Here is a 19,537-nt window from a genome sequence, read left to right on the forward strand (position 1 = left end):
TTAATACAAAATTTAGAACATTGGCCAAAAATGATTTCGAGAAAAATTTATACAAATTGATGAACAATGCTGTGTTTGGCAAAACCATGGAGAACGTGCGCAATCACGTTGACGTGCGACTCGTGACTCATTGGGAGGGTAGATACGGCGCGGAGGCATTGATCGCGAAACCAAATTTTCATAGCCGAAGCGTCTTTTCGGAGAATCTAGTAGCAATAGAAATGCGAAAACTCGAGGTGAAGTTCGACAAACCAATCTACGTGGGTATGTGCATCCTCGATATATCCAAGACATGTTTGTACGAATTTCATCACGAGTACATGTTACCGTTGTATCGCGACAAATGTAAAGTCACGTACACCGATACGGACAGTCTCATTTATCACATCGAGTGCGACGATGTGTATGACACCATGAAGCGCCACATTATTAGATTTGACACTAGCGATTACGCGGTCGATAATGCGTACGGTATCCCACTCGCCAATAAAAAAGTTCCGGGCTTAATAAAAGATGAAAACAACGGTGCGATAATGACCGAATTCGTCGGGCTTAGAGCAAAGATGTACGCCTTGCGAGTAGACGGTAAGAAAGATACGAAAAAAGCTAAAGGTGTTAAGAGTAACGTCGTAGCCAGGTCGATAACGTTCGACGATTACACGCGGTGTCTGCGCGACGAAATTAAAATGACGCGACAGCAAGCCTGCATAAGATCCAAACAGCACGAGGTATACACCGTGTCCGAAACAAAAATAACTCTAAGTCCGTACGATGATAAGCGATACATTATACCCGGTTCTACCGAGACACTGCCATGGGGGCATTATAAAATATCATTGTAAAATACAATTGTAAATACATTTAGATATGTATGAAAATAAATGACTCATTTGTATGTATAATATGTTTTTATATTGTAATAAATTTTTACAATACATTATTTTTGTGTATCCATGAATTGTGTGAATTATCAAATTCTAACCACTTTACATAAACCTCATCCCCCCTTTTGCGCAAAACTTTTTCAACGAGATACACGTCGGGATTAGCAACGCGATGTAACTCGTATTCGTAGAAGCCGCCGGCGACGGGTTTTCCGCAGGAATCTTCCAACAGATACGTCACGGGATTAGTTTTCTGCACTTTGATGATTCTAAACACCTCCGTGGTCCAATTTGGCGTGTATCCTTTCTCGAAGATTGTCTTGAATTTACTCACGCGTACCGTGTCGCCCACTTTGAATCGCGCGGGAGCAGCGATCTTTACGTGGCTGTACACCGTTGTTAGGAGCTTGTCGGCGATCGCGGGGGTAACATCGATGGGTCGCATGCCAATAGTTCGATGCTTTCGCGCGTTGTAATCCGATACGAGACCCGGCAGCGAGTCGATCCATTTGTAATTTCCGTTGAGCGTAAACATTTTCCACATATCGTTCTTGAGCGTGCGATTGAATCGTTCGACGACCGATGCCTTCATTACGGAATAGGTCGAATAGTGATTGATATTATGTTTCTTCAAGAGTTTCTGCACGTTTGCGTTGTAAAATTCTTTCCCCTTGTCAGTCTGCAGATTTTTCGGACATCTTCCGCCGTCTCGAATTATTTTCGCTATCGCCGTAGTAACCTCGGTTCCGCTCTTGGCCTTCAGCGGTACGGCCCATGCGTGCTTGCTCAGCACGTCGAAAACGGTGAGTATGTAGTAGTAGCCTCTGTTGAATCGCGTGTATGGACGCATCTCGACCACATCCGCCTGCCACAGGTCATCGTATCCGCGCACTATGACGCGTCTTCGCAAAAAATTTCTTCTCGCAGGAGCGTGTAGTTCTTCCACCAGCCTCCGTTTCTCAGTTAATTGCTTCTTACTAGCCATGACGCTGACGCGCAACTGACGCAGAGATCAGGGGCCCTATTCTTGAAATAGTTGCGTATACGCAAGTGATGAGTTGCGAATGATCGCAATGGAAAATCCCTAGGCCCCTATTCTTGAAATAGTTTCGTATACGCAAGTGATGAGTTGCGAATGATCGCAATGGAAAATCCCTAGAACAGTATTCTTGACAGTCGCAAGTGGTAACGTATACGCAATTTATTATTCGCAATGCAACGAATGGGTCCCACTATACGTTTCAAGAGAAACGTATAAGTTATACTGTGAAGAAAACAGAAAGTTAGGCTATTAAAAAATGGATGTGGAAGACATCCTAGTACATGCACCAGTTTTCCATATATTAGAAAATGCTGATATAGCAGAAGAACGGGAGAGAATTTTCCACAACAGAGATGATCCTTTTGAGTTATCAAATAAAAAGTTTATTCAAATTTTTCGATTAAGTAAACCTGCAGCAAGATATGTTATTGATCTCGTTGAACCATATCTAACTGCTCAAACAAGAATTTCTGCAATTGATTCGACAACAAAGGTAATTATTCTAAAATTAAGATTCTACAATTAAGATAATATTTGTGCATAATGCACATAAATACAAAAATCTACAGGTTATGACAGCATTGCGATTCTTTGCAAGTGGTTCGTATCAAATGGATATCGGTAAAAATATTTATATGGCAGTGAGTCAACCAACAGTATCTCGTTGCATAAATGAAGTAATAAATGCAATGACAAGGCAAGAGATTATGGACCAATGGATAAAATTTCCTTCTACCTTAGCGGAATTGAATGAATTACGAATACAGTAAGAATACATACAAATTTTCTATATGATATAAAATATATAATTATATAATGTTAATTTTTTTACAATTATATTACTATTTTTTGTTTCAGATTTTATACAAGATATGAACTACCAGGCACTATTGGATGTATCGATTGCACTCACATCGCAATCTTTCCTCCAACAGGACATAATAATCCCGAGCATATATACGTCAACAGAAAAGGCTATCACTCGATTAATACACAGTTGGTAATAATTAATTTAACATGAATTATTTACATTTATTACAAATGTATATAATAATTATGTATTGCATTTTATTACAGATCTGTGATTGGTGTTTAAGAATAATGAATGTAAACGCACGTTACCCTGGCAGCAGTCATGATTCGTACATTTGGAATAATTCCAATGTAAAGAATGCAATGATCCATCTATACAGACGATATCCGAACAATAATTTTCATTTACTAGGTAAGATATATGTTGTATCACATATACTTTAACACACCGTGTAATAATAAAATATTAGAGAAATTACTTAGCAAACACAATGTTACATATAACGTATATATTGGTTGTAATTTCCTACTTAACAATGTAATTATTATGTAACACGTATGTTATATACAGTTATATTGTTGAGTAGGAAATTACAACATGTACATTACATGTAACATTGTGTCTGCTAGATAGAAATCTGAATGGGTAGTATATAATGAAGAAAAAAATTTTTTGTCATATGCTTAATAAAAACAAAAAAGGTACAAAACAAAAAAATTATTATACTATATAATCAGTAGATTAAAGATTTGAACATTTCTTTTATTAGTTTTATTACACATTCAATATGCCTATTTAATAGGTAAATCATCGTTTGTTTAAAAATTTTTATATACATTAAATTGTTGCATTTCAATTTTTTGTTTGCAGGTGACTCAGGATATCCCTTACGGCCTTGGATAATGACTCCTGTAACGGATGCAGCGCAAAATAGTCCGGAAGAAGCATATAATAAAAAGCAAATGAAATGTCGTGCATTAATAGAACAGTGCAATGGTGTATTAAAAATGCGTTTTAGATGTTTATTGAAACATAGAGTACTACATTATGCTCCACCAATAGCATCAAAAATCATACATACCTGTGTTATATTGCACAATATATGTATCAGTGAAAATGTACCAATGCCATTGGAGGTTAATGATGATTTTGACGAACTGGACTTTGGAATATATAATAATGAAAATTTTATTGAAAATGAAAGAAATAACGGACCTGAAAGAAACATTCGAAGAATCGATCCAGATTTAGCAGCTGGAAGAATGAAACGGCGACAAATTATAAGAAATTATTTTTCCTGAGTCGTTATAAAACTGAAACCATATTACGTTTAACGTATATTTTATATATTTATATTTTAGTATATTTCTAATGCTTAAATTACTTAGTAATAAAATTTAATATTTATAATTAAGTATTATGGTATAAATAAACTATTGTTTCATCTCTAAATATTTATTTGTCTTTGTAATTAGAAATAAAATTTACATTGCCATAAAATAAATTTTCAAACTTCGTATCATAGCATAGTACAAAAGAAGATAATAAAACAATACATCAAACTTAAATCATAACTATTAAAACAAAATTGCAGATAAGTATAATATTGGTATTTTCTATTCTAGTAATGCACATGTTTTCCAAACATAAATAATTATCTTATTAATTTTATCGAATGCTTAAACTAATCATCTAGTTGACTAGTTATCAGTCTTATTACATTCACTTTAGTGCTTTTAATGGAACGTTCAACAGAAAGTATAAGACATGAAAAATAAAAATATGTAAAAAATAAAAATGTTCATAAATTGGTTTTGGAACGTTCTGTATATGTAAATTAGACATTAAAAATTCCATTTTTCTAATGTCTTGCTTATTTTTTCGCTTACTTCTACAAATCTTTTTAAATATTCTAATTTTTTTTCATAATAATTTTTCTTTAATTCATATGTGTCTTTATAAATGTCATTTAAATGTGCTGATACTTCAATAACATTCTTTAATTGTTTTTTTCCTGTATTGCTTCTCTTTTCCTTTAATGGCGTTATCTTTTCATTGTCATTTTCTGTACTGCGTATTGAAGAATTAGTGTTGCTTAATATATATCCACTTTCTCTAACTGATTTATCATTTTTGGAGGTACATGGTGGAATATCCGTATAATTCTTAAATGTTTTATTCATATTTTCTTTTTCACTCATTAAATCCTGAAAATTATTTTCATTGTGTGGATTATTCTTTTTTTCTGAAGCAACAATATTGCTGTTTGTATCTGTGTCATTACGCAACTGTAGTAAAAGATCATCTTCATTTTCATCTAAATATTCCACTTCTATTGTGTCTTCCTGTACAGCAAATAAACATTCTATTTATATAAAAATTATTTATGTCATAAAATATATAAGTATATACGTATATTAAATTTTTAATCTTTTTTACATGTAACGTAGAGCAAGAAACACTGTGGCTGTGCTTCAAAATTCACTACTTGTACTAAAAATCTGCAGTTCAAGCATAATATAAATTTTCATCACTGGCAGTAAATTTTGAAACAGCCTGTCACATACAGATATTTTATTCATATATATCAGATATTTTATACATATTATAGGTGCATTTGGAGAGATGCTATTACCACTCTTATATGCCTATTTCTACCGCTGTAAATTAACTTTAATCTTGGTTTAACTTACTTTCTATCTTTCTCTAATTCTATGAATTGGAAAAAGATACAAGATAAGTTAAACCAAGATTAAAGTTAATCTACTTTGGTAGAAATGAACATTATAACCAATTCCACAAATTACTTTAACCGGAGTTTAACTAACAATACCTAATAGGAGAGTTTGTTTTATATAAAACAAATTCTCTTATTGGATATTGTTAGTTAAAATCCGGTTAAAGTAGATTGTGCAATTGACCCATAGCATGCTGTTATTGTTTATCTAATGAGTGAAAAAAATAGAATGACACTAATAACACTAATAACGTCTTTCCAAAATTTACTGCTGGTGATAAAAATTTATATTATGCTTGAACTACAGATTTTCAATGCAAGTAGTGAATTTTGGAACACAGCAATTGTGTTCTTTGCACTATACAATTATATATCCAATACTATATATATATATATATATACATACAATAATTTCTAAGATATAAGTATAATGTAAATATGTAACTCTTCTATTTTATACCTCTGGAATATTCAATAAATGTACAGGAGATTCTTCTATTGCAGGATGTCCATGAATGCTAGTGGAACTCATTATGTTTAAAACTTGTTCTTCTTGTGAGGTTAATGATTCCGTATTCATCATACCACCACCTGTCGCTGCCATGGATTGTTTTATACTTGAATGTTTCTTCTTGCTGCGCGATTGAAAATCATGCCAGCACTAAAAAAATATTTAAATTGTTATTGAATTTGAAGCTAAATTTCTAAATAATACTATTTATGAAGTATATTGGTTATAAAGTATACTTATATAATCTAACATTATAAATGCAAGAAGTTATAACTATACTTACAAATAATTTAAGACTACTAAAAGAGTATATAATATTATTTTTCTCCAAACATTAAATGTTAAAACAATTACTTTAAACCTATTTCATAATAATTATCAGCAAAAATTTGTTCTATTTCTTTTATTTACTGCAACTTGTATATGTATGTACCTTTCGCCAACCTTTCCAATCCTTTTTAGCACCATTAATTGCATTCAAAATGTTTGTTATTTCGTTCCACAACTGTATTGAATGTTTTAACGTAAAAGATGATGTAAATTTTCCTCTTGTTAATTGCGGGTGTTTTTTCATATACTCTATTAATAAAGTTCGTTGTTCATCCGTGATGTTGGAACCTCTCTTTTTTTTGTTTAAGCTATCCATCTGTCCAAATATAAAATAATATTAATGTATATAAAAGTAATACATAATATTATCTATAACCTACAATAAAATTTCAGAAAAATATGCTGTAAAGTCAAAAATTTTCTGTTAGCATAAGAAAATAACATATATTTTAAAGATCGTAAAGAAATATTTACATTATTAGGGGTACTCAAATAAGTTAGAGTTTAACGGTTTGACAGGTTATATCGGGTTAAAGTCGGGTAAAAAGTTAATTTTTAAACTTTGGGCGCGCTACTCTTTAAAGTTATGCAAAATACATAAGTGACTCATTAATCTATCACATTAATCTTTGGGTTAAAAGTTCAAAAATTAACTTTTTACTCGACTTTAACCCGACATAACCTGTCAAACCGTTAAACTTTAACTTATTTGAGTACCCCTATTATTTCTTTAGGTTATAGAAAGTCTAATTAAATATTGTTAATTACCTTTTATATAGTAAGATCAATTGTAATGATGCTTTTTACGTGCACGTAATAATGTTCTCAAGTCCCGCTGCCGATAACCGTGATTTAGCCGAGAAAATATTTCACTTAACCTCGCGCGTCCCTCTTTAGACTCCTAGGAAAAGTTAAATCTCGCGCGTTGGTCCTAATTTTTGTGAACAGTTAGTATATTTTCCAACGTTGCCAAGTGTATTTCAGCGCAATGGAAAACGTATACGTTTCTAATTGCGAATACTACAAAATAATACTCAAGAATATAAATTCAAAAGCGTATACGCTTTTTCACCATTCGCAATGTTCGTATACGTTCATTTGCGTACAGATTCAAGAATAGGGCCCCAGATGTACGTTCTTATCTATTCGCGATGATTCGCAATTACATCTTGAATCATCTTTTGAAGTTCGTTTAGAGTAATTTGCACGTTATTCTGGAATGCGGCCATCTTTCTCTCGATTTCATCCTGCTGATCTTTCAAAATTTGCACGCTCTGCTGCACGTAACGTTTATTGGCGGCATCGCCATTATCTACAGGCGGCGCTATCCGTCGAATCTTGCGCGATTTCGCGTCAAAGTCGGTGGCGACCATGCAAAGAGCGTTATCGCGCACGTAATTTCTGATTAATCCGCTCCATTGATAGTACGGTTCCGCACCGCCTCTTCCGAGCGATATACCAAACTTGTTGATCGGCATTTCGATGTTGATTGAACGACTCGCCGACGCGCGGTTTAATTTATAATAAGTCCAGCCTCGCGAAGTTCCTCGATAATCGACAGGATCTCGTTATCGTGACCGGTGTGACCCGCTAGGCGCAAAGCTTCGAGCAATCGGAGACGATCTACAAGCTCGTTGGGATCGTCCTAATGAACATAGTCGATCTTGTTGTTGTTTAATGTCATGGCACGCGGTATACCTTTTCCAGCTTTTTTACCCGAAATCGACGATGCAATTATATGGTCGATCTTGTTGCCGTTTAACGTCATGGCACGCGGTATACCTTTTCCAGCTTTTTTACCCGAAATCAACGGTGCGATTATTTGTGTGTACTTGTATCCCCTGTTGCCATTTATTCGAGCGTGAGCATCATAATTGCGTTTATGAGCACTCGTCGTCAACAGAATGCTCTTGTATGTTTGCATATCGTCCTCCGTGTAGATATCGTCATTGGGAAATCTCTTAAAGATCAACTCGTAAAGACCGCGTGTGCCAGCGTATCGTATGCCGTCGATAATTATGTTGTCCGCGTTGTTCACGTCAAAACGTTTATTACCGAGCATCATTCCATCGTTGCTGAAATAAACGCCGTATACGGTGTCTATACCGCTTTCTTGATCGCCGCTCAGAACTGCCCCGACGTACTTTTGGCCCAATAGACCAAAGTGATCTCGCAACGTTTCTCGACCCTCAGATGTTTGCAACTGCTGTCGAACGGACGTCACGAGTGAGTCATCCGTGGTTTCGAAAACATCTTCGTTTGCGAGTGATTCGAGCATTGTGGGTTGCACGGAAGGCGCAGAGGTTATCGGTGGTTCATTCAATGGACCTGTCGATCGTTTCGATTTATGCGGTTGTAAAATTTTGGTTATTTCGCTCAAATTAGATGGCACATTTATCGATCGTTTCAACGTAACCGGAGTTGAAGCCATTACAGAGTCATTAAACGAGGCGTTTGGTCGTTTTCGTTTGAACTTTGGCTCTTCGTCTTCCCACGCCGTTTCATTCTCAATCTTTGACACGTCAGATTCTTTGCCAACGGTGTTTTCGGCAATCTGCCTTAGAGGCTCGATGATGGGCTTAAAGTGTCTCTCCAACGCGATATCTTCCTCCATTTTACCAGTTTTCAAGGCGTGATACTTTTTGCGAATCGAATCGCTCGTTTTCGCAATTTGATTTGCTATCCTCTCGCGCTCTCTAATCTCTTTGCCGCTGTCCATGTCGCGATAGCGTTGTTCAATCGGCGCGTCGACAACAACTAACCACGTTTCGGAATCGCAAAGTCGTTAAATCCTTTTCTGTATCGACCATTCGAAATCGCGCTGTCCTTGTCTATCACCACGAATCCATACTTTTGTTGCCAACATGTATGACACAATTTGCTGAAATCATCGTATGACATATCTGTGTTTACGTGATCGTTGAATATGTGTTTCAGATTGGTACCATCCTGTTTAAACAGAATCAATAAATTCGCGTTGTCGCGTATAAGATGCTTCGGTATCTTTGCATACGTCTGACAAAGATAGAAGGAGTCAACGTCCGCGTGCCGGCCCATTGCAAAGTATTCTCTTATCGTATCCTGCTTGTCGCACGCCACGTCATCAAAGATAAAAATAGAATTTGGGAGCGCATCGCTCGGTGGAATGACGTCGCTGTTATTCGAGAACGTAAAGTAGCCAATTTCTTCTATCGGTGTTAGTATATTCTCCAAATATCGGTATTTCGACTGTTGCAACGATTTCGAGTACACATACACGTTCTCGAAACGTACACCGTGCGGACTTTCCAGCAAGCTTATCAAGACGTTTGTCTTGCCGCAATTCGACGGACCGCAGATGATACCGCGTATAGAAATCGGTAGCATGTTTCCATGTTTGCGTACCTCTTTCGTTAACTGTATCCTATCGTCAAAGTTTGTCACTTTGATCGTCCGCGATTGTCGTACGAACCGCATTTTACCTCCCCTCCACAACGAATGAAAAACAGTATCAAGAGGCGCGTAGAGCTGAGATGCTCAGTCTTTAAAATGTTTTTGTACATGTCGGATAACAGCAATATTTACAATTTAACCGCCGAGCAGTTAAAGTACATACCAAAGGTCATTCTACTACGGCAGTTTTATAATCATATAGATTATTTGTGGGATAAGCTTCCCGAACATATCAAGGCAGATTCGGAGGTTCAACAATACCGTCGCTGTTTAATACATTATAATTTGCCGTGTCAGCAAACGCACATCGACGGTCCGCCACCGTTGATAAAAAACTGCGGCGAATGCCGCCGAAGACAGGTCGAGGTCTGTTGAATCGCGCGATAAACGCGCTTCCGATCAAATTACACATTCCCGGTTATCAATTTTGTCCGGGAACTCATTTAGAAACACGATTGGCAAGAGGTGATCGGGGTATTAATCCATTGGACGCAGCGTGTCGCGAGCACGACATAGCCTACTCGCGTAGCAGCGATCTCGCAGAACGACACGTGGCAGACAATATACTCGCCGCGAAAGCGCGAAAACGTGTCACCGCGAACGATTCGACTCTCGGAGAGAGAGCTGCAGCTACAGCCGTCTGGGCGGCCATGAAGGCTAAAACGAAACTCGGTATGGGTTTGAAAACGAAGAAAAAGAAGAAAAACAAGCGAATACTTCCGATAGCGAAACGCGGTGGTATCCTACCGATCCTGCCGTTATTAGGGGTTCTCGGTTCGTTGGTCGGCGGAGCGGCGGGAGTCGCAAAAGCCGTGAACGATAACAAAGCCGCGCGGCGTCAGCTGGAAGAGATGCAACGTCACAATCGCGCCATGGAAGGTCACGGACTTTATCTCGCTCCGTACAAACGCGGACGGGGAGTCTAAAAAAAAAAAAAAACGTCGAAGAGACGCTAAAAATTCCCCAGGGCGTAACTACCAACGTACAACTGCAACAATTGGCAAAGCGTATGCGCATTCCATATTTTCGAGGTATTTTCATGCGCGACTCGTTACCGATCGGCGGTGTACGTCGAAACGAGAGCGGTATCGTGAATTTGGATAATACTGAGGGACCGGGTACTCACTGGGTGGCGTACGCGAAGAGGGGAGATCGTGCCATATATTTTGACAGTTTTGGCAATCTTCGACCACCGAGAGAATTGGCGCAGTATCTAAAAAACAATGTAATAGAGTACAATCGCACGCCATATCAGCGATACGATCAGAGCAATTGTGGACAACTGTGTCTGCGTTTTCTACAGTCGGCTGACAATCAATTTAAAGACCGTCGTTACGCTGTTTAATCTCAGTATTCATTCAAACATGTCACTGACATTTACGCTCACCGGCAAGAGCAGCATCCTCGCGGTAAGCTACTTTCCCGCCGTGGATTTGAGCGATGGCGATTACGAGCTCGGTTTGACAGATTTTGAAACCTATCACACGATACCAAATGTAAATTCGTCGAACAATAAATTCTACTATGACGACGACAAGGAGATTACCATTCCCGAAGGATCGTACGAACTGCGTGATATAGACATGTATCTGAAACGCGCTCTTTTATGGGATCAATCCAATAATGTCTCGATAAACGAAGATGAATCGCACCCATTGATTATTATTCGGGCTAATAACAATACGATGAAGAGCGAGATCAAGTGCGCTTATCGGATAAATTTCACCAAACCGAACAACATTGGATTGCTGCTGGGATTTTCAGCGAATCGCGTGCTGGAGTCGCGACAATGGCACGAATCGGATGTTCCGATAAATATCATCAACGTAAACATCATTCGCATAGAGTGTAACGTGACCGCGGGTGCGTACAGCAACGACAAGTACGTGCACACGATACACGAGTTTTCACCGAGTGTGCCTCCAGGATATAAGATATCGGAAACGCCGGCACAGATCATTTACCTTCCGATCATCGTACGGAGCATTTCGGACTTGACGCTTCGCGTCGTGGATCAGGACGGCCGATTGATTGATTTTCGTGGAGAGGAGATCACCGTTAGACTGCATGTACGAAGACGACAGCGATAACGTGAGATGCTCGTACTGAACGAAGCTGAGCAGGTGCAACAGACAAGAAACAAAATTAGAGAGACAATCCGATCGCCAAAGAAGAAACTCACTGCGTCGAACGTTGAATTTCTGAAATCATTGGGTTTCGTCGTACGAAATGGCTAATATCTTAAACATTGGAGGTGAACCGATCTTTGACGACAGCGTCGTCAAGATTAAGACACACACGTACAATCCGTACGCCAACACAACGTTTGGACATAACGATGAGATAAGAATACCCATACAACAACAGGATTTATACACGTTGCCGTGCGAGAGCTTTCTCTACGTTGAAGGAAGATTGACGATAAAGAAAAGGAATGACGAGTCTCAGGCAACGCTTGCGAATAATTGTGCAGCGTTCATGTTCGATGAGATTCGATACGAGCTCAACGGTGTGGAGATTGATCGCAACAGAAACGTTGAAATAACCAGTACCATCAAGAACTATGTATCGCTATCGTATAATGATTCTCAACTCATGCGGAATGCTGGATGGGACGTTTCATCGAGCATACCGGAAGGATACTTCAACTTTTGCGTACCGCTCAAGAGGTTGCTGGGCTTTTGCGAGGATTACAAACGCGTGGTTGTTAACGCTCGTCACGAATTAATTTTGATACGAGCGCGCAGCGACAACAATTGCATTGTGGGAAATCCGGCGACGGAGCCGGAAATTGAATTGTTTAAAGTACAGTGGCGAATGCCTCACGTCACATTAAACGAGATCAATAAGCTATCCATGCTACGGGCCTTGGAAAGCGGGCGATATCTTAGTGTTAGTTTCCGTTCGTGGGATCTGTACGAGTACCCCATGTTGCAGAGCACGACCAAGCATTCGTGGGCCGTCAAAACGGCGACTCAGCTGGAGAAGTCGCGATACGTTATCTTTGCGCTGCAGACCGGGCGCAAGAATATCATGTCTCAAAATGTTAGCGTATTCGATGACTGTAACTTGACCAACGTGAAACTTTATCTAAACTCTGAATTTTATCCGTACGACGACTTGAATCTGGATTTTGGCAAAAATCGATACGCCGTCCTTTTCGATATGTATGCGCGTTTTCGTAAAGCTTATTACGGATACGATTCCAGTGATACGCTTTGCAGCTTGTATACATTCCTGATGGAAAGACCTTTTGTTGTCATTGATTGCTCGCGACAAAACGAATCTGTCAAGAGCGCCACCGTGGATGTGCGAATAGAATTTGACTGCAAAGAGAATGTACCGGCAAATACTACTGCCTATTGTCTCATTTTGCATGATCGCGTAATCGAATACTGTCCATTGTCGAACGTAGTGCGCAAAATCATGTAAATTGCAATATCAGCGGGTATTGCGATATAAGATACACTGATGTACCGCGATAAGATACAGATTGCTCCGTCGTTTCGTCATGATCGTACCAACGTTTGTCGATCTGCAAGGCTTCACCGTCGGGATGAAATTTGTCGTAAAGGAGGTGGCGGTTCTGAGAAACGGGACCGTTTTGGCGCATTACATTTTTACATGTCCCATGCCATGGAGTCTCTTCACGAAATCCGACAAATCATGCGCTTCTTGGTTGATTGCAAATCACCATGGACTACGATGGGAGGATGGAAACGTGCCATACAGCATGGCGAAACATTTAATTACATCGGCCGTGCTTGGAGAGGGCGACGAGACGTCGACTCTTGTGTACGTCAAGGGATGCCAGAAACGAGAATGGCTGGTGGATCTACTTGAGAATAAAGCTAGAAAAAATCTAAACATTGAGACTTTGGATGCCGATTACGAAGATATCGAATCTTTAAATAATCTAGATGTTACTAATACTATAAGATGTGAAAAACATGTTAAGAATTGCGCGTTACAAAATGTATTAAAAATATGTAACTGGTGGTCGCGACACCAGAAATAATTATGATTTTTTAAAATAAACTATATATGTATATATAAAATGTTTTATTTCCTTTTCCCACATAGTTTGTAGTATAATATAGATGTTTTAGCTGTTCAAAAGCTGTTTTAGCTGTTCAAAAGCTGTTTTTAGTTGTTCAAAAGCTGTTTTAGCTGTTCAAAAGCTGTTTTTAGTTGTTTGATAGTTGTTTGATAGTTGTTTGATAGCTGTTTTTTAAAGCTGTTTTAGTTGTTTTAATAGCTGTTTTTAGTTGTTTGATAGCAGTTTTTAGTTGTTTGATAGTTGTTTGATAGCTGTTTGATAGCTGTTTTTAGTTGTTTGATAGCTATTTGATAGCTGTTTTTAGTTGTTTGATAGTTGTTTGATAGCTGTTTGATAGCTGTTTTTAGTTGTTTGATAGCTATTTGATAGCTGTTTTTAGTTGTTTGATAGTTGTTTGATAGTTGTTTGATAGCTGTTTGATAGTTGTTTTTAAAGATGTTTTAAAGAAGTTTGATAGCTGTTCAATAGCTGTCTTTTTTCTCGCGAGGATTATTTTCGCATAACATAATATGCCAAATTTAAACAATTTGTAACCATTTTACGCCAAAATTGTATCACCGATAAATGTAATGCAATTAGAATCTTGCGTGAATTTTATGATAAAAATTCGATTATTGATTGTGAATTGTTGGCGTATGCTGCAGATAATATTATACACGATGCATTATATGAGAAATAAATGTATATTAAAATGCATATCACTGTATCTAAAATTATCTTTCCTTCTGTCTACCGTTCCCTTGTCCACCGTCAGCGGTTTAGAATTACAGAGCGGTAACTCTCGATAAGAATGCGCGTGCCGCATTCGTCGCGCGATCATTAAACGTTTTCTCATCTGTCTCGTATAAATTATTAAATATTCTTCCTCTTATTTCCAATAAATAAATCACTTAAAATAATATAAAAATGATCTAACTATAATGGGCGACGGGAGCGCGAGAGACCGCGCGCGAGAGAGAGAGAGATAACGCGAACGGGGGAGAGGGATCGCGCGCGACCGTGAAGACGCGCGCAAACGGGGGACGGGGGCGCGAGAGAACATCTACGAGGGGGAGATAACGCAAGCGGGAGCGTGCCGTGTGACGTCACGCGGACCGACGCGGCCATTGCACGCGGACTCCGCGGCGCGGCGAAAACGCGAACGCGGGTCCCCTCACCTCGCGGACCCCTCTCCCGCGGCGCCGGAAACGCGGGTCCCCTCACCACGCGGACCCCTCCCCCGCGGCGCCGGAAACGCGGTTCCCCCTCCCCCGCCCGCGGCGCGGCAAACAACGCGGTTCCCCCCTCCCCCTCCTCGCGGCGCCCGAAAACGCTGTACCCCCCCCCGCGGTATACCCCCCCCGCCCCTCACCACCCCTCGAGCACCGCCACTTTGGTTAGAAACCGCCTAGCTTATCTACTAGTGTGGTTTACAATAAATTGGTTGCAACGTATTATCCAAATAATTTCATTCTACTTACCTCCTGACTTTAAACCCGACTCTTCCAGTCGATGCGCGCCTCCCTCAGGGCGTTCTCGATAGATCCTCGAGCCGATGCGCGCCTCTCCCAGGGCGTTCTCGCGAAGTCCTTACTCAGATGCGCGCCTCCACCAGGGCGTTCTCTGATTTCCGCTGATTTTTCCTCGTTCCTGCTATTATATAATAAAATTTGATTAAGGAATACCGACAATCGAGCATTTAATTACCCGCTACCCCAAAGGACTACACACACATTTACACACGGCCACAAGGACATACGCACACAGGATTGCGTAGGATATAAGCACGGAGAAGGGCGACATACACACTTTAACCGGAATTAGAATAATAATAAGAAATAATCGTAAGGTAAGTCGATCGTCACCAATGGTACGCTCGAGGCGGTCCGGACAGGCCCACCAGCTGAAAAGGCTTCGGCGCGCCTATCATACGGCCGGTGAATTCGATCCCAGTATATTTCATAACTTTCCCTCACACCCGGTAACACCCGAGTCTCACACCCATGTTTAAGACGGCTCCGAATCGCGACCACCGTCTCCGGCTACCAAGCAATATCAGAAACCTAGAATCACTCGAGTAGAAACATTAGCGCAGAAAATTCGACTCATCCTCCGAGAGTGTAGCGCGACACGAAACGCGAACGAAATTGAAACAACAGACTCATACTTACCTGCGAGTTCCGCCTAAGAATTCCCATCGGTTTAATCATTTCGGTGCACTCAAACCCACTCCGACGTCCCTATTTCACCCCGGACGTAACAAAGATCATTGGTTTTAGAGTTTGATACGTGGTGCATATAATAAGAATATTAAGTAAATTATGAAGATTGCGAATAAAATCACTATTGTAACTAATATTAGAATGGTATATCTATCTGGGATTATTTTTATATTTATCGCAAAGGAATTGATGTGTGGGATGTATCTCGAACCTGTGATTGGATCTAATTCTTAACTTTCTATTATCGTTGAAATCGTTATCTTTTATTAAAATAGACCTCTTTAGCCAATGTAAAGTGTATGTTGTATTGTGAGTGTATCTCTTAATATCTAAACACATAACATTAAATAAAATCTGTCTTTCTCAATCGAGTATGAAAATGCACACATAAAAGGGGATTGTCCCGATTGCGCACATTACAAATCGGACACGACAATATTTCCCGATCGGACACATTTCCGATCGGACACGGTAACGATCGGACACGGTGTCGATCAGACACGGTGCCGATCGGACACGGTGTCGATCGGACACGGTGCCGATTGGACACGGTGTCGATCGGACACGGTGCCGATCGGACACAGTTACTATCGGACACATTTAGTTGCATTCGGACACGGTGTCGATTGCACACGGTGCCGATCGGACACGGTACGATTGCACACGGTGCCGATTGCACACGGTAACGATTGCACACGGTGTCGATCAGACACGGTGTCGATTGCACACGGTGCCGATCGGACACGGTAACGATTGCACACGGTGCCGATTGCACACGGTAACGATTGCACACGGTGTCGATCGGACACGGTGTCGATTGCACACGGTCCCGATCGGACACGGTAACGATTGCACACGGTGCCGATTGCACACGGTAACGATTGCACACGGTGCCGATCGGACACGGTAACGATTGCACACGGTGCCGATTGCACACGGTAACGATTGCACACGGTAACGATTGCACACGGTGTCGATCGGACACGGTAACGATTGCACACGGTAACGATTGCACACGGTAACGATTGCACACGGTGTCGATCGGACACGGTGTCGATCGGACACGGTGTCGATTGCACACGGTGTCGATCGGACACGATAACGATTGCACACGGTAACAATTGCACACGGTAACGATTGCACACGGTAACGATTGCACACGGTAACGATTGCACACGGTAACGATTGCACACGGTGTCGATCGGACACGGTGTCGATTGCACACGGTAACGATTGCACACGGTGTCGATCGGACACGGTAACGATTGCACACGGTAACGATTGCACAAGGTGTCGATCGGACACGGTAACGATTGCACACGGTAACGATTGCACACGGTGTCGATCGGACACGGTGTCGATCGGACACGGTGTCGATTGCACACGGTAACGATTGCACACGGTGTCGATCGGACACGGTAACGATCGGACACGGTCCCGTTTGGAAATTAAATACGAAAGTTTATATATATATATATGTTTGAGATTGTAAAACAATAATAAACTAAAAAATCTCGCAGTTCGTCGGTGGAGAGCGCGAAGGTTCCCGAAGAAGAGGACAAGAAGACCTTCGCGGCCGCGGATTCGACGATGAGACTGAGAACCGGCAGAAACCCGAGAAAGAAGCGCTCGGTGGGCTCGATGGAGGATCTCTGGGACGAATCGGTGTTCGAAGATCCTACGAGAACTGCCAGGACCACGCCGGTGATTAAGATCTCGTTTGGTGCGCAGGGCGAAGGGACTGTTCTCAAGATACCCGCGAAACCTCAGGATCCTGACGCCTACGAGCAAGAGACGGATGACGCCGATGACGCTCAGCAAGAGAGTGATCCTCTGGAGCTGCCCAGATCCTTCGGACGAAAGATACCACGAAAGATACGGTGTCCAACTGCACAGGCCGTATTTTTTACGGTGTCCAAATAAACCGTGTCCAAATAAACCGTGTCCAAATAAACCGTGTCCAAATAAACCGTGTCCAAATAAACCGTGTCCAAATAAACCGTGTCCAAATAAACCGTGTCCAAATAAACCGTGTCCAAATACACGGTGTCCAAACGAACCGTGTCCAAACGAACCGTGTCCAATTGAACCGTGTCCAAATGAACCGTGTCCAAATGAACCGTGTCTAAATGAACCGTGTCCAAATAAACGGTGTCCAATTGATCGTGTCCAAATGACCGTGTTTAAATGAACGGTGTCCAAATGAACCGTGTCCAAATGAACCGTGTCCAAATGAACCGTGTCCAAATGAACCGTGTCCAAATGAACGGTGTCCAAATGAACCGTGGCCAAATAAACGGTGTCCGATTGATCGTGTTCAAATGACCGTGTCCAAATGTACCGTGTCCAAGTGCATCTCTCCCAAAAGATTATATAGTCACTGGCAAAACTGGCAAAGAATTGAGTAAAAACTGAATAAAAAATTATATTAAACATTCAATATCAAAGGAAAAAGTAACAAGCGTAAGAAACCAATAAAAGTTAAAAAAAAAATACACTTACATGTTCACAAAACGACAGCGTACAACACACAGTTCTTTACACTTCAAACTTAAGATCTGAAATGCTTGCTTTCCGGAATTATGACACGAGCAAATGATATTCAAATGCGTGAATTTGGTTGTTGATTTTGTTGTGCCGTAACCGGGATAGTATATTATTGTAGCGGTTAATGTGACGCACGTGTGTGTTCAGATTATGATTTGCGACTGCCCGCCCGATCTTACAATTTGTCGGAGTCGACATTCCGTTGCTAGTCTAGGACTCTCGAAATATCGTTAACCTCTCGCTGTCAGTGCCTTGCGCTGGCCTTTGCATCAGCGCTTTCGGTCATCCCGGAGTTGAAATGGAAATTTTTAAGCGTACGGCGCAACTGAACAGAAATAACGCAACACCTACCTACAGCCCGACGCCTATACCACATATCATCTCGTCTTGCCAAAAATCTAATAATGGTATCATAATAAAAATACACATGTATGTATTTGGCATTTGACGCTCTTAAATTTGCGTTGGAAAAATTGTTATATTTGGCAAAAATAATAGGTGGAGGTGGGGTTAAATTTAAAAATGTGACCAATTTGAAAAATCTGATTACGCCATTGTAAAAAACACAAAAAGCCATAAACATTTCGTACAAATTTTTTGTCGTTACGCCTTATATTTTCGAAGATATTCGTAAAAAAATATAAAATCCGTTATTTTCGAGGGGTTGTTTCAACCCCTAAACGTCGAAATACGCCGCAAAAAAAATACGTGTCTAATGTTTTTTTATGCTCAACAACATATCCAAAGCGCATCCAAATCGGGTAGGTTCCAAATCGGGTTTTTTTAACCAATAAACGTCGAGATACGCCGCAAAAAAAATACGTGTCTAATGTTTTTTGATGCTCAACAACATATCCAAAGCGCATCCAAATCGGGTAGGGACACTTCCGACCGTTCCCTTGTAAGTGGCGTTAAGTGTGTAACGATGCACCCCTAAAATGCATCGTTCCGGCCTAACACCTTGCCGATGCCGCCCGGC

The 19,537-nt window shown here is 40.4% G+C and overlaps 2 protein-coding genes across 2 annotated transcripts; one reads left to right on the forward strand and one right to left on the reverse strand.

Moving 5' to 3' along the window:
• Nucleotides 1-1,919: 1,919 nt before the first annotated feature.
• LOC139781848 (putative nuclease HARBI1) lies at nt 1,920-4,185 on the forward strand. The gene is made up of 5 exons (XM_071720741.1): nt 1,920-2,419; nt 2,496-2,692; nt 2,785-2,926; nt 3,004-3,151; nt 3,611-4,185. Exons 1-5 carry the CDS (start codon nt 2,183-2,185, stop codon nt 4,039-4,041), a joined length of 1,155 nt encoding a protein of 384 aa, XP_071576842.1. The 5' UTR covers nt 1,920-2,182; the 3' UTR covers nt 4,042-4,185.
• Nucleotides 4,186-4,354: 169 nt separating this feature from the next.
• On the reverse strand, nt 4,355-7,409 carry LOC139781853 (uncharacterized). Its single transcript, XM_071720745.1, has 4 exons — nt 7,087-7,409; nt 6,422-6,634; nt 5,938-6,138; nt 4,355-5,085 (listed from the first exon to the last, which is right to left on the reverse strand). The coding sequence occupies exons 2-4, from the start codon at nt 6,632-6,634 to the stop codon at nt 4,585-4,587; spliced, it is 915 nt and encodes a 304-aa protein (XP_071576846.1). The 5' UTR covers nt 7,087-7,409; the 3' UTR covers nt 4,355-4,584.
• Nucleotides 7,410-19,537: the final 12,128 nt, after the last annotated feature.

This window comes from Temnothorax nylanderi, unplaced genomic scaffold, assembly GCF_030848795.1.
Source record: "Temnothorax nylanderi isolate EJ_2023f unplaced genomic scaffold, tnyl_v1.0 TNYL_tig0368_pilon, whole genome shotgun sequence".
Classification (NCBI taxonomy): Eukaryota; Metazoa; Arthropoda; class Insecta; order Hymenoptera; family Formicidae; genus Temnothorax; species Temnothorax nylanderi.

Excerpts from the sequence above, each read along its gene's own strand:
- LOC139781848 (XM_071720741.1), top strand. The coding sequence starts at position 2,183 with ATGGATGTGGAAGACATCCTAGTACATGCACCAGTTTTCCATATATTA. Across the intron at positions 2,420-2,495 it reads CAATTGATTCGACAACAAAG|GTTATGACAGCATTGCGATT; the intron begins GTAATTATTCTA and ends AAAAATCTACAG. Across the intron at positions 2,927-3,003 it reads ACTCGATTAATACACAGTTG|ATCTGTGATTGGTGTTTAAG; the intron begins GTAATAATTAAT and ends ATTTTATTACAG.
- LOC139781853 (XM_071720745.1), bottom strand. The coding sequence starts at position 6,634 with ATGGATAGCTTAAACAAAAAAAAGAGAGGTTCCAACATCACGGATGAA. Across the intron at positions 6,139-6,421 it reads ATTGGAAAGGTTGGCGAAAG|TGCTGGCATGATTTTCAATC; the intron begins GTACATACATAT and ends ATATTTTTTTAG. Across the intron at positions 5,086-5,937 it reads ATTTATTGAATATTCCAGAG|GAAGACACAATAGAAGTGGA; the intron begins GTATAAAATAGA and ends TTTGCTGTACAG.